This window comes from Eurytemora carolleeae, unplaced genomic scaffold (genome assembly GCF_000591075.1).
Source record: "Eurytemora carolleeae unplaced genomic scaffold, Eaff_2.0 scaffold412, whole genome shotgun sequence".
Lineage (NCBI taxonomy): Eukaryota > Metazoa > Arthropoda > Copepoda > Calanoida > Temoridae > Eurytemora > Eurytemora carolleeae.
This window is the reverse complement of record NW_019396406.1, coordinates 21,261-36,641: the sequence shown is the minus strand read 5'-3', so window position 1 is coordinate 36,641 and position 15,381 is coordinate 21,261. Positions and strand designations below refer to the sequence as shown.

At 29.8% G+C, this 15,381-nt stretch overlaps 1 protein-coding gene across 1 annotated transcript; it reads left to right on the top strand.

Annotated features, from left to right (window-relative positions):
• Nucleotides 1-376: 376 nt before the first annotated feature.
• Nucleotides 377-14,977, top strand: LOC111702653 (uncharacterized). Its single transcript, XM_023474408.1, has 21 exons — nucleotides 377-529; nucleotides 1,138-1,232; nucleotides 2,681-2,775; nucleotides 3,041-3,096; nucleotides 3,852-3,912; nucleotides 5,637-5,675; nucleotides 5,983-6,020; nucleotides 8,375-8,441; nucleotides 8,499-8,586; nucleotides 9,000-9,078; nucleotides 9,395-9,464; nucleotides 9,517-9,624; nucleotides 9,760-9,828; nucleotides 9,936-9,974; nucleotides 10,113-10,184; nucleotides 10,850-10,942; nucleotides 11,411-11,479; nucleotides 11,758-11,820; nucleotides 13,263-13,448; nucleotides 14,574-14,642; nucleotides 14,966-14,977. The coding sequence occupies exons 6-21, from the start codon at nucleotides 5,658-5,660 to the stop codon at nucleotides 14,975-14,977; spliced, it is 1,140 nt and encodes a 379-aa protein (XP_023330176.1). The 5' UTR covers nucleotides 377-529; nucleotides 1,138-1,232; nucleotides 2,681-2,775; nucleotides 3,041-3,096; nucleotides 3,852-3,912; nucleotides 5,637-5,657.
• The last annotated feature ends 404 nt before the right edge of the window (nucleotides 14,978-15,381 follow it).

The window sequence follows — 15,381 nt, the reverse complement described above, 5'->3', positions numbered from 1 at the left end:
ATTTGATGGTATCTGGTCTGATCACTATTCTACTGTTCTATTTAGGGATACAAACCAGAATATATTTGATGGTATCTGGTCTGATCACTATTCTACTGTTGTATTTAGGGATACAACCAGAATATATTTGACGGTATCTGGTCTGATCACTATTCTACTGTTCTATTTAGGGATACAAACCAGAATAGATTTGATGGTATCTGATCTGATCACTATTCTACTGTTGTATTTAGGGATACAAACCAGAATATATTTGACGGTATCTGGTCTGATCACTATTCTACTGATGTATTTAGGGATACAAACCAGAATAGATTTGATGGTATCTGGTCTGATCACTATTCTACTGTTGTATTACAAACCAGAATAGATTTGATGGTATCTGATCTGATCACTATTCTACTGTTGTATTTAGGGATACAAACCAGAATAGATTTGATGGTATCTGGTCTGATCACTATTCTACTGTTGTATTCAACAGGAAAAAGGATTTGGGCAAAATAGATTCATTACACAATCTTAAACTAAGGTGATTATTGAAAATGAACACTAGAGACAGGGCTGATCTTTTCAATTTTTTAAGGCAAACAGATCAAGGGGTTCATGAGTTATGATCGGACATACTTAAAAAAAGATAGGCTATCAGAGATTACAAATTTATACATCTCCAACTTAGGAACCCAGTTTGCCTAAAAAACTAACTTTTCTTTATGAAAGCCAACTCACATTTTTTATAATTTCAAAACAGGCCAAGATCATTTCAGTGGCTCTACAGATTTTGATGCAAAACGGTCGAGATTATGATTGGACTTAAAAACAAAATTATAAACATTGCATCCATTTTTGATGAGCTTTAATAAATTTGTTTTAGATCTGATTAATAAAAAAGTTATAAATATTTTTAATTTGTTTAAAAAATCAACCAGCCGTTTGACCGTCCTCCATCCAACTTTATGTATCCCAAAAAATATTTTTTGTAAATCTTGTTTATAGCTATGCTGTTAAAAAGTGAAAAAGTTTGAGTGTTTTTTAGTGAAAGTCGTTTTTGAGTTATGGAGAAACACATGGGGGAGGGGAGGTGGAAGACACCTTCACACAACCCAATCTTGATAGGATTATGGATATTTAATGTTTCAGGGTTGGATATAATATCTATTATCCCAAGTTTGATCAAGATAAGAACGGAGTTGACTTGAACACTTATGAGGGATATTTTCTCAATTCATTTATAGGTTTGTATTATGGAAATTTTAAAAAATATTTTTCCACTTAATGATGTTATTCAAAGCCAGATAAAAAATATAAAATTATTACCCTGAACAGCTTGGGAATATTCACTTTAGATGTTTTTTTTTTTTTTTTTTTTACAAAGTATGGAAGTTTTTTTCCCTGATTATATTGAAAGTCTTTAAGGCTTATTGATTAATAGTATATTGCTGTATTTCCTTTTGCTATCTATACATTTTGCTAAAATCATTCCAATTTTTCGAAGAAATTGAGTCTTTGCCACAAGCTCCGAATTTTATATTCCCTATATCTTTGCAGCTTCGAATACCTTAATATTTCAGACTTTGAATTTGAACTATAAGGTTGCAAAGGTTTTGAGTTAATGGCAAAAAATCAATTTCTTTGCATTTTCTTTAATTAACGTGTGGATAACTTAAAAAGATATTGTATCTATTTTCTAAATACATGCATATCTCAGTATGACAACGACAAGTAGATGACCCTCAGATTTCAATATTAATAGATTTTATAAAATTGAAGAGAAAAGTTGAATCTGAACCCTGTTCTAAAAATCTCAATAAATCTATATATAAATTTGGCTTGTCTGTCTGGGTGTCTGTCTGTTTGTTTGTATCCAATAAACGTCAAAACGGCTGAACCAATCGGGCCCAAATTTTTTGTGGGACATCTAGGGACCCCAGGGAAGGTTTATGAATGATTAAAATTTTAAATATTTGTCTCCATCAAAATTCGATCGTCATTAAATTTTTTAAAATTTTGAAAATCCGCGAAATTTTTTGTGAAAATCCGCGAATTATTTTTGTTTTGTTTTACGATGTATGTGAACATGTTCACAATTAATCTAGAAGATGGGCGCGAAGCGCCCTCTAAGGCTAGTACAATACATTTTCCTAAAATTGAATAGAAAAGCTGAATCTGAACCCTGTTCTAAAAATCTCAATAAATCTATATATAAATTTGGCTTGTCTGTCTGTGTGTTTGTTTGTTTGTCTGTTTGTATCAAATAAACATTAAAACGGCTGAACCGATCGGGCCCAAATTTTTTGTGGGACATCTAGGGACTCCAGGGAAGGTTTATGAATCATCAAAATTTCAAATATTTGTCTCCATCAAAATTCGATCGTCATTAAATTTTTTAAAATTTTGAAAATCCGCGAAATTTTTTGTGAAAATCCGCGAATTATTTTTGTTTTGTTTTACGATGTACACAAAGAGAACATGTTCACAATTAATTTAGAAGATGGGTGCGAAGCGCCCTCTAAGGCTAGTATAATACATTTTCCTAAAATTGAAGAGAAAAGCTGAATCTGAACCCTATTCTAAAAATCTCAATAAATATAATACATTTTCCTAAAATTGAATAGAAAAGCTGAATCTGAACCCAATTTCAAAAATCTCAATAATAATAATACATTTTCCTAAAATTGAATAGAAAAGTTGAAATTAAACCCTGTTTACACCTATGCTGATGATACATGGGGTAAAATTGTTGCTGATACTGGAAGATGGAATGGAGTCGTAGGACTGGTAAAAAAATATAGAAAATAATTTTAATTGAATTAAACGGAATGTAAGTGTAATTTTATGTGACCCTCATTGCAAAGATGACAATACCTAATTTGCAACAATACCTTCAAGCAATTAATTAACTGTAATTAAATGAAATTCAAAATATTGATGATTTGGCAAATTCTATGTATATAGCTTAACAATTTTAACTTTTAAACTTTTTAAATCTTTAATATTAGAAAAATAAATTATATATATCAATGTTTATATCTACTAACTATAGGTTGGATATGATAAAGTTGATCTTGGAATAACTTACATAGCATATACTTCAGAAAGGTATGGTTTTTATTTGATTTGGATAATAGAGATTTAATTACATTTTGAAATATATTTACTCAGAACCCTTGGGGAATCGAAATATTAAGTTAAAAAGGAATTAAGTTTTTGCCACAAAACTCGAACCCTATATGTTTGTAACCGAAGTTGTAAAACTTTGATATTTAAACTTGATGTAAGAAAATTCATAGTTTGAAATATCTACGGTCTCAATATTAGGTTCTTCATATATTGGTATTAGAAAATTAGAGCTTGTGGAAAAGACTCAATTTCTTTATCAAAACTATTTAAATATGATTTAGGGTTTCAATGAGAAGCAAATTTTTGCACAGTTTTCATAATTTCGCACAAATTAATTCCAAATCGCATAGAGTTTAGCACAGAATTGTTTTCCATGTAGTACAAATTTAGCTCAATTCTGTTTGTTGTAATCTAGAACGGATTAGGAATTATTTATTAAATAAATTAATGAATTAATTATTGCGTTTAAAATTCTGCTGTAGTCTGAATCAAACTCGGGGTTTACAATACGTTGCTAAACTGTCGCAAAAATAATGCGCAATACATCAGCAAATATTGCGCAATAAACAATATATTTTCACTAATTTTGACTATAAGCTCTTTAAATTAAATTCTCAAGTCAATTACATTTTTTATTGAAGTAATAAAATTGTCTATACTTGTACTTCACGAAACAAAAAATGTGCAAAATCAAAAATTTGTTAATTTTTAATAAACTTTTTTCTTTATTTTAGAGCGTCATTTATTTCATACAGCTCTCCAATTGATGAAGATTACAGAACCTGGGTTTCTAAGGTTTATATTGTTGCGATCAAACTGATCCCATTTTAAAATACCATTCAATTGATCGTCATGTGTCAACTACTATAAATTGTAACTGATTTCAGATATTCTATTTATTCTTATGAACTGATAAGCTGACCACTCATAATTAAGTACCTATCTTAAAAAAGCAAACAAAAAAGAAAAGATGTTTTTATTTTTGTTGAATTGATCGTCATGTGTCAACTACAATAATGTAAAACTGATTCAAGATAATCTAGTCATTTTTATGAAACTTTATAATTTTCGAACAACTGACTTTAGACGCAGTTTATTATACGTTCTTTTTTTAAACATGTATTAAACATGTAGCATATACATTTCTTGAAATATTCAGGAACCAGAGCCTGAGATTTAAAATTTTTGGCTTGAGCCGTATAATTCCTTAATTCCGACTTTAAGAACTGATCTTCGACCCAACTCTTACAACAGCTTGTGTTACGTGATTGACAGCTGCAAGATCTTAGACTCGACTTAGGAGTTAGTCCCAATGAAAATAAAACCAACCTTGGTTGGTTTTAGTGGAGAATAAAGGCTCAATGTTGAGTCTTGTTCTCATCAAAACCCAGAATGCGCCAATTCCAATCCTGAAAATCTGCCAAATAGGATATTAAACCGGTTTTTTGAACTCAACTCTGTGGTAAATGAGATGCAGCTTGAATCGGAAAGCTCAAGCTGTAAAGAAGGCTCAACGGCATCTTAGACTCGAGCCGCATTTTCTCGAATTGTTTAAATCGCGGGCTCAGATTTGATGGACAGTTAGTAGTACTCAAACTATACTGTAGACTTGGTTAAACTAGGACTTGGTTAACCCTGGGGGATCTGAATGATAAGAGTGCTAGGGCAAAAGGGGGCATCAACCACCCCCCATCCATGCATGTTTAGGGTTAACAAACGAAGTTTTAAAAATTAACTAATTTAAAAAATTAATTAAGATTTCAATAAAAAACAGCAAAACTGGCTAATTGAAATTGAATGGAAAATGTTAAGGAATAAAAAGGGCCTTTCATGAAAAAAAACAGACAGAAAAAAAACTATTGCTATTCTTTCCAGTTAAAATTGCATTGAAATTATAAAAAACAAAAACAAATTTTTTAGCAAGTTTTGATTTTTTTGAATTTTGTCATTTAATTTTTTCATCTATTTTTACATGAAATAGTCATTAACAATTAAAGATATACCTTCAGTTAATACCGTTTCTAAAATTGAGATCATTTACAAATGGTAACTTTAAGAAAGAAAGGAAAATACTGTTAACAATGATTTATTTCTTAAAAAGTTGGTAATTATTACCAACTTTAATAACCAGTTAAAAAACATCTGGCTTGAAAAATGTCTGGAGCTGCTGTATTGTCCTTAGTTGAATCATGTAATATTGTTGGCTAGTTCAAATTGAAAAAAAGTGATTCAACTTATTTAGTTTAACTTTTTCTTGCTTTTTATTATATTTGGTTCCAGGTCAAAGAAACTAAGACTTTGCCATAAAACCAAATTTTCTAACCCCTATATCATTTTCTCAAACTTCTTGCTTTTCATTAATTTGGTTTCAGGTCTACGGAATTAAGACTTTGCCACAAACCCCAAAAAACCAAAACTTTCTAACCCTATATCATTTTTCTCAAACATAAAAAGTTCAATACTTATTGGCTATGACTGTAGTTTGCATTGATTATGATTATGCTAATATTTATATTTAGTTCCCTGGAAAAAAATCTGCCATGGAAAATATTGTGAAGGTAAATCTTTTTTTTCATTGTTAAAATTACTTTTTAAAATTTTTTTCTGAAAAGTCAATTATTTAGTTTTGAAAGGAACTCAGTCAAATCCCTGAATAGGTTCAATTTAACTTTAAAAATGCAAAAATCTTCTGCTTTGATTAATTGATTGATATGAAGGGGGTCAAAGACATTATTCTGACTTTTCAATGTTTTAAAGTTTTATTTGTAGTATGTAAGTATTATAAATTGAAAATATTTAACAGTGATGAATATCTTCACAATAATTTATCGAATAATCAAAATGTAAAGAAATATATTTATTCAGGTTTTTGACAAATACACTTGGCTTGCAATATTTGTGAGGTAAAGTCAATTTTGTACTCATACTCCAGGGGACGTTTTTAGTTCCAAAATGTGATTTGGCCCATTTCTAAAATTGATTGTTTGAAATGAGTCTAATCTGAAAAGAAGGTGGTTGCTCTTTGGCCTGTACAATTTTTGTAATTGTTATTTACCTTTACTGTAGTTGTACTTTAACCCTATTCAGGCTGATGTTAATTACCATACCTGAGATGGAATAATAAGTGTCCTGAGAGTTAATTACCATCCCTCCAGTAGAGTCCTTAGTGTCCTGAATTTTAATTTCCATCCCTCTGGTGAAGTAATTAGTGTTTTGAGTGTTTTTTGCCATCCCTCCAATGGAATAATTAGTGTCCTGAATGCTAATTATCATCATTCTGATGGAGTAATTATTGTCTTAAGTGCTAATTAACATCCTTCCAATGGAGTAATTAGTGTCCTGGGTGTTAATTACCAACTATTATGTGGAGTAATCAGTGTCCTGAGTGTTAATTAGCATTCCTATGATGAAGTAATTATTGTCCTTTGTATAAATTACCATTCAACCGATGGAGTAATTGAATACAAAAAGGATTCCTGCTGGTGGAAACAATGGTGGCGTCTGCTCCTCCGGAGGACACCCAATATGCTGCTGCAAACTTTAATCTCTCGGACTCACCCCCTTCTTAAATTGGTATTACTGGTATTTTTGTAATTTTTTTTTTTATGAAGATTAATTAGAACAGTCCCAATACTTCTCAAAAAGACAGGTTGTCAATCTATTTTCTTTATTTACTTTCTCTCCCTTTTTTTACAAAAAGTAGCTAGAATAATTTGAGTTCCAGACTGCAGCTGTCAAGTATCCTTCAGACATGCACCTTCCTGGGGGTTATAGCTGTTTTCTTGGTATTTGCGGTTAAACCTAACAAGGCCTCTAGGACAGCTGTGTTTAGAATTTTTAAATTGATAAAAGCTGAATTTTTCAATTAAGATGCATTTTTTTATATATTTTGAAAAAATGAGAATTTGTGCGATTGAATAAGGAAATAATCAGTGTTTATTATTTCAAAAAAGTTGCCTGGCAAAAGTTTCTGTCTGCCAAGAAATAGAAAGAGGAAGAAACAATATACAAAGAGCGTACAAATGTACTAAAACACTCCTATATGCCGAGTCCATTAGCGCCTGATCCAATCAGGGTTCAGTCATGTGTTTGTTCTGAACCAATAGAAATAGTATGGTGGTAACATCTATCTTTCTATCTATCTCATTAACCAATTAGAGGTATGAATCCTTCAATCGGCGCTACCAGTAAATGGAAATATTTACTTCTACTGAAACTATAGTGAAAACTGGTATTAAAGTGGTCGAAAATAAGAATTTCCTCTTTATTTGTATTCAAAATTCACTATAACAAAATCCTGTCATTGTACTTCCTTGAATTTCTAGGATTTGAGTATAGTAAATGATTTATTGGTTTATGCGGCTATATTGTCGGGAGGACAGTTTATTAAAAAAAATATTCTTATTATTGAAATATAAGTCATTACAAGGGGATCACAATCAATGTATTTTTTTAATGTTTGTCAAATTTTACACCCATTTAATGTAAAAATATTATTTTTCATTTGTTAATGTGTTAATTTTAAAAATGTTAAGTTTCTCGAAAATATGTCTGCACTAAACCTTCTGATTAAGTATAAAAATAGTCTATGAAAGTAAACAGTGGAACAAAATATCCATATGTAGAGAATTACCACTCCGTATTATCTATTTACAAACTACATATCTTTCAATCCAAGCCAATCATGGAACAAAACTACAGCAAATATTTTATTGAAAATGGGTAATACTTTATATTAAACAAGAAATGATAATTTTAAACTAACATATCCTGATTTTGAGACATTTAATCAAATGCATATCAACATTTACTCATATTATCAACAAGTTTCAGTGATTTATTTCATAAGTTATAAAAATGATTTTTGTTATGAAATGCGGATTATACTCAAAACAGGAAAGTGGGGTTTGTGTATGTAGAAACTGCAACAATAATCAAATTCAGAATACTTTCAAAAATGTATAACCTGGCAATGCTTGAAAACAGCCGCAGGTTTTAATATAGAAAGATATCCTTTTATGATTTTGTTTTCACAAAACAATTAAATGATGGAAATTGTTGTCCTTGTCATGCTTAATAAGATGTTAGTTATAATTTACTACCAACTTTTACTCCTGATAATGCCGGAATCCGAAAAAATCCACCTTTATAGCTGTGCCCATTTCTAACACTCATTGTTAGAAATTGGGCCATAAACCCACTTTATAATGTTCCAGGTGGCCTATACTCACATAGTATTTATTCACATGTTTTACAGCCTGATTTTGGCGAGTCTGGGACTACTGCTAATTGCAAATGTGGTTAAATCATTAGGATTTGAACAGGTCTTTACACTTGCATCAATTTTTTTAATAATGTATGTCTAAATATTTATTGTTTAGCCTGATAATGTGATAATGCTGTTAATGCCTTTGTCTATACTGAATGCTGAACCTATGCCAGATTGCTACATTTTCTTCAATAAGCGAGGTAAGTTGTAGTAAGTCGTAGTACCTTTTAATTAAGCAAAGTACATTTAAATAATTGAGGTAAGTCTTAGTACCTTAAAATAAGCGAGGTAAGTCTTAGTACCTTGAATAAAGCAAAGTAAGTCTTAGTACCATTAAAACTTGTTCAATTATATTAAAAAATTATAGACTTAACTTTGCCTTCAATTATGATTTAAATTTTTTTGATTTTTTTAAGGATTTCATTGGTTTGACAAAATTGTAATAATGAACATAATTGAAATAATTCTTTTAAATTACATTGACATGTGCTATGTATGTCCAACCCAATACTGATTTTTAGAAAAGACTTAATTCCTTTCTTTTGATATTTGGTATCAATTTTTCTTGTGAGAATATTTAAATTATGTAGGCTGATGAAATTAAAATTTTTAGTTTATTCGGGAAGTTTGTTACTAATGAGTTGGGCGTTGTCTTCTGCCTTACTCACTTTCTCTTTTTCAAGCAATCTTAGGTAAAACCAATTTATGATATCTAATTAAACACAAGAAACTTTTAATGCAATAATGGGCATGACTTTGTAAACTTATCACTAATCTAGTTTTTACTTAAATTCAAAAGAAAAAGAAAAACTAACTTATTCAAGGGCTTTAAAAAGTTTTTGTTTCTTGTTCAATTAAGCCATGTTGTTGTGTATTGAGATACATTACAACCCCACCATCTCCCCCCCAAAAAAAAAAAATTTAATTACTGCCTTTTGAAATTGTTATCTGGCAGACATTCTGTTTAAGAATTTACAGCCTATACTAATTATGACTATTTATTTCTAGAGCAATTCTACTAGCTCCATCCTACCAAATCCCTATTGATACATCAACACAAATTGCAGAAAATAAAATGGTTTGCTTGAAAAAAAAAATCTTTGAATTTGTTGTAATGATTTAATATTAAGTCTGTTGTCCTGCAAGCTAGAGAAAATCTCCATTTAAACTATTTCCTGACGTCGCCTGTGCCAGCTCAAGTTAAAATGATGGAGAACGTTGTTTTTGTAAATGTTTCGGTATTTTTTTTTTTTTACAAAGTGTATTTGATAACAAAATTAGGATACATCTTAGCAAAGTTAAAAAAAACGTTTCTCAAGATTAACTCATAACTTTGCAAAGCTTCAGATAAACTTCTTAATATAATTTTTCAGACAAAGATTGAAGTAACTCAAATTCAACTGACTCTAGAGAAGGAGAACTATGTTTTCATGGGTAATAAGGTAATATTTTTTTCAAATAAATTAATCTCTTTATATACTGTAATACCAAGAGAGGTATTAACAAATCTTTTATATAAATCTTTTACATATATCACTGACAATTTTAGACCAGAGATGGGCATGGGTGTCCTTTGTTTAATAATATGGTTAATTTTATGACATTGTTCATCAAATAATACAGTAAAATTGTTCATTCAATAAATTCCAGAAAATGTAGTTCATTAACTTGTTATTGAGTAAAAACTTAAAGCTCTAATTGACAATAAAATCTCAACTCTCCCTAGGAAGTTATACAGGATATTTTACGAAACACCGATGCATTTCCGGAAAGAAAACAAGTTTTGTATTTTGGGAAGGTAACATAAATCTGAGAAATGCTTTTTACCATTTAAATTTATGTTTTGTAAACCTATTCCAACTTAGAGGGAGGGTGGGGGGGGGGGGGGTCCCAAAAAGTATTTAAGCTATGAAGCTCACATTTTCTGGCAACTAATCTAACTTGCACAGGCTCCTCACTTAATGCTGAGTTCTCAGGCATACAGCATAAATGCCTTATTTTACCTATACCAGACTAAATTATATTTACAAATCTATATTTAGACCTACCTATAGTCATTGGACTTCAAAATTTTGAAGTTCTTTAGAAGTTTTAATGAAGAGAATTAGCACATTTTCAATTTTGATGTTTGAAAATTTATGTTTGAAAATTTCCAAAAAGTTTGCACACTTGAATTTGCTTGCTAAAAAAAAATTTTTCTCATTTTTTGCAAATTTTGTTTTATGATGGTGGGAATGGAAAAAAATAAATATATTCTGATAATCTTTTCATTTTCAAAAATTGTAACAATTGTAGCTTGCATTGATTTATAATGATTTGGATTTATAATTACTTTTCCCTTGCACATATTTATCCCTGAAGTTCACAAAATTGTTGAACAATAATTTTTTCTGTCTCACAGACACAGCTTTAGTTTTGGACTCTCTTTTTAGTTATTTTTGTCTAGTGATTATTTGCTTTTAGGAACTTATACGTCCCTACTATTATGGATGGGTTTTACAACAAGATTCTAAATGGGCAAAACATGTAAATCATCACATTCTTCTTTGCCAACAGGTCATCTGTGAACAGAAAATGGCAAACTATATAAAAACATAATTTTTGTTTTACTTCATTTATATAATGTGACAATTATTTTTTTTAGATATATTTTGAAAATTGATTTCAACAAATTTTTTACAAAAAATTGTTTAAATAATCAGATAATCAGCAGCTGTTGGTTATTTGCAATCTTTGTATTTCCAAAGTCTCAATTTTCTTGTTCTTGTTTGTGTATCATAAATTATACAGCTAATTTTGAAAAAGAAAGAACATTTTTTTTGTGAAATCCCTGCAAATGCAGTATGCATTTTGCAAGCTCAAACCTAATGTGGCAAGTATTAATTTCACTAAGGAATTCCAGAAATTGTCAAATATTTATGCACCTTAATTTTCGAATGACCCATTTTTACTTTAAGATAGTACTGAAATCTATTTAACTCTATTTTTTACTCTTCATACAGTGTTTATTAATGTCTATCTCAGGCTGGATTTATACGGAAAATATCAAGGCAGCAGTTTAACCTAGAGTATGATGAACAAGTTTCAAATACAGTAAGTTGCTTTCTAACAATGGAGAAACTTTCAAATCCTAATATATTTGCAACCTGATGTTGTAAAGTTTTGATATTTGAAACTTTAAATTTTGATGAATTAATTAGTTGTGAAATATCAAAGACTTGAATTGATAAGTTCCAAAGATGAAGGGATTAGAAAATTGAAGTTTGTGGCAACTAATCAGTTTCTTTTCAGACCAGGTTATTATCAGTAAAGCAGGAAAATGTTTTATATATAATTATTTTACTTGATAAAATTATGTAGTAATTTTTTAGGCTAAATTAAATTTTCACCACATGGCTGCTGCTTACATTCTTCTTGGGATCGGACTAGTTTTTGCATCACTAGGAATAATGGATTTAAAACATAATGACTTTTTTTTGTTTAAAAACATAAATTTGTTTTCATTAGTGATTGATTGTATAAAAAGACCATTGTGAATTAAAAATGACACTTCATACATGGAGGGTTGCATGAAATTTCATCTCCTTACCCTTTAATTAAATTTAGTTAAATTTAGTGCAAATCATGGTTTAATTAAGAATAATTAAAAAAAATATGTCGTTTTTTATAACACTTCAGGGTGATTCTCTACAGATGTTTTCAATTAAAATGCAAGACACAACTTCTCTTTATCTAGATATTGATTTAATTGCCGAGTTTGCCGTGATATGAAAATTCACTCAAATTTTTGCAAATCAAAAATAACATACAGAGAATTACCCTATATAATGAATGAATTGCAGACAAGTTTGAGACATTTTTTAATTCTAGCTGAATAATTTGGTTAATTTTTGCAGTATTTATAAACAAAACAAAAACATGTGATCTAAAAACATTTTATAAATCTATTATGCTTTAGTATTTGTCACAGAATTCAACTATCACAAGAAGAATACACAAATTACATTTGTTAAATAACTTTTGTGTAAATAAAGAAAATGCAATTTTTAAAGATTTTCAATAATACGAACAATAAGAACAAATATTTTTTTTATTCCACAGACAGTAATTAACTATTAGAAAATCATGGATAGTAGTAAGAACTCTTTTTTCGGTTTTTAATGTCAAAATTAAATCATATAAGTGCAGCAATATATTAACTTAAAGGGACTGTTAAGGAGAAATGAAAGGGGGTATAAGGCTAAAACCTTAACACTTTAAGAGTTAATTGCCACCTATTTGAGTTTTATCTGATGTTCCTGTCTCAAGAAATTGATATAAAACTGTGTCAACGTTTTACCAAAACTGATATATATGAGAAGTGGTATAGGAATCAAAGTTTTAAACAGATCATATTCAGCAAATATGCAACAAATCTGATAATAAAGATAGCCTTGAGGAGTCTCAACAGCTTGGGAATGATTCTAATATAGTTTGAATATATTATTTTGTAACGAAGTTCAAAGTACGTATTTTTAACAAAGAATCTTAGATCATGGTTGGAATCAATTAGCTCTGTATATGGGAACTCTGTTTGGTGTTTACATAAACTAAAACTCCTTTTTTATAAAATTCACAAACAAATGTAACAGATTCTTTAAGAATTGGTATTTGTGCTTTTATGGATAGTTAAAATGTATTTATATGTTTGTATTTTTTGTGAACATCCTGTGAACACTGTGTATTTTTACGTATTGGCTCAGGCTCAAGGTTAACCTAACGTTGAAATCTTGGAAAGATGATATCATCAGTTGCAGCCGCCCCTTGCCCAGCTCCAGAGTTCACAAATCAACTCTGTACCAACAAAAAGGGCATTTTATTGATATTCTAAAACCAGAATAGAATTATCATTTTCGGACCAAGTCCTGAACCAGAAAGTTTGTCTACACCTGCAGCTTCAAGCAGATCCCTACAGAAGCAGCGTATACAGTTCTGCTACAGACAGCTCCTTGATGTTCTGAAGATTCGTCAATATCAGCAGTTGAGAAGCTCCCTAAATCCTCCCACAGAAACTAACTACACAGTAATAACGCTCCCATATATTCCATAACAAGTTTTTACCAATAAACATTTTCAAACCTCACCATGCATCATTTAATTAGACCTAAGGTTTAACAATTTATTCCTTTTTAATAGATTTAATTGAAAATATGATTGATACATCTGTATCATATAACCAGAATTTCCAAAAATGGCAGTTTAGTATCATTGTCATGTGATACATAGGGAGACACATGACAACGATGGTGGAACTTCTGGTCACATTATACAGACTTATCAATTTTCCACAACATTCATCCTTAAAGCAATATACAATATACATTTACTGCTATAGCCAGCCAAACAGCTGGATCAAATGGGCTGAAATTTGTTAAGGAAACCCAGGGGCATCCCAGGGGTGACATTGGCTAAAAAAAACTATATTTTTTTATTTTAAATTTTTTTTGTTTAGAATATTTTTTAATTTTTTTTTATTCCATGAGCAATTGGGGGTACTTCAGCTAGTACTCAATATATTATATTTTGATACAATAATGAATTTTGTTAGATTAAAAAGTTTAAGTTTGAAATATCAAATGTTTGCACAGATAAAAGGAATAGAAATTTTGTGCTTGTGGCTACAAAATTAATTCCTTTTACTTGTTTGTGAAAAAATTCTTGAGACTTAAAAAAAAGATTTTTAATAATCTCTTTAGTCTCAAGGCATGTCTATTTTCTATGCTGAATAAAAGTTTTAGGGAATATGAATGTCTTTATATTTTATGACATATTTGGATGGTTCACGGGCTGGTTAAGGTAAATAAACTAAAGCTAATAACAAAGTTTGGAAATATGTCTTTGTTATTATTCAGAAAAAATTGATCTTGGCCTTTCAAATATATAATAATCACAGGCAAATGTGAATGCCCTTGTCTTTGGTGTGCAGGACTTACTAATTTTGAGGAGATACCTGAGGTTTTCTCAATTTCAAGCAAAATGTTTTAAAAGCTTTAACATTGTCTTTAAAATAAATTAACTTTCGAGAGATTCTTTGTTTTGAGAACTCTAAAACTGTTTCACTGCTTGTTAAGTATAACAGAATAACTGTGATTTTGGTTGAATAGAAAATAGGTATAATTGGAATTGTTAGATGGTCTACTGATTGCAGAAGCATCATGAAAACTCCAAGGATGGTAAAGCTAGCTCCAGCCATGAGAGCTGCTTTCATGCTGACAAGGTTTGTTTTAGACTTCAGATTTTCAGATGCCACCACTCTGGAAAGAATATAATTAGGTATAAAAAACAGGATTTTGTTTTAACCCTCTAACTCAAAAAAGTCTCATTATATCCCACTCCAAAATTTAGTGCAAATATCTTTTTAAAAAGATGTATTTCTTCTAAAAGTTTTTTTTTCAAAATTAATTTTTCACTGAAGACATGCTTAGACATGTTTAGACCTGAAAATTTTACTGTTTGTGGCAAAAAAACATCAAATGAAGTGTAAAGAAAGCAAAGAATTTAATAGTTCAGTATTTGTTGACCATGTGAATATTTTTGTAGAAGTTCACATAGTTAATGAGAAAAATATAAAAATGGTATATACAGAAATAACATAGATAAATGAGTACACTGAATAGAATTCTATGAAGTTTTAAAGACTACAAGTTACCCAAAATAGCTCAACTAACTGAAAAACAGAGAATACCAAACATTTTTGAATAAAAACAATAAGAAAACATTTACAGCCTTGAACCTAAATTTAAAGTTAAACAAAAAATAATAAACTAGAAAACAATATATTGAGAGATAATTTGAATGTTTAAGGCAGCTAATTCTTGTCATGCTCATAATCAAGCTTCCCAGGAAACAGAAGTGGATGATACAACTAGATATCAACTAGTTTTTCTAAACTTCACTTCAAAATTCCACTTAAATTTGACTTTAACTCCAATTTTGAATTCCAGTCACCAACTGAA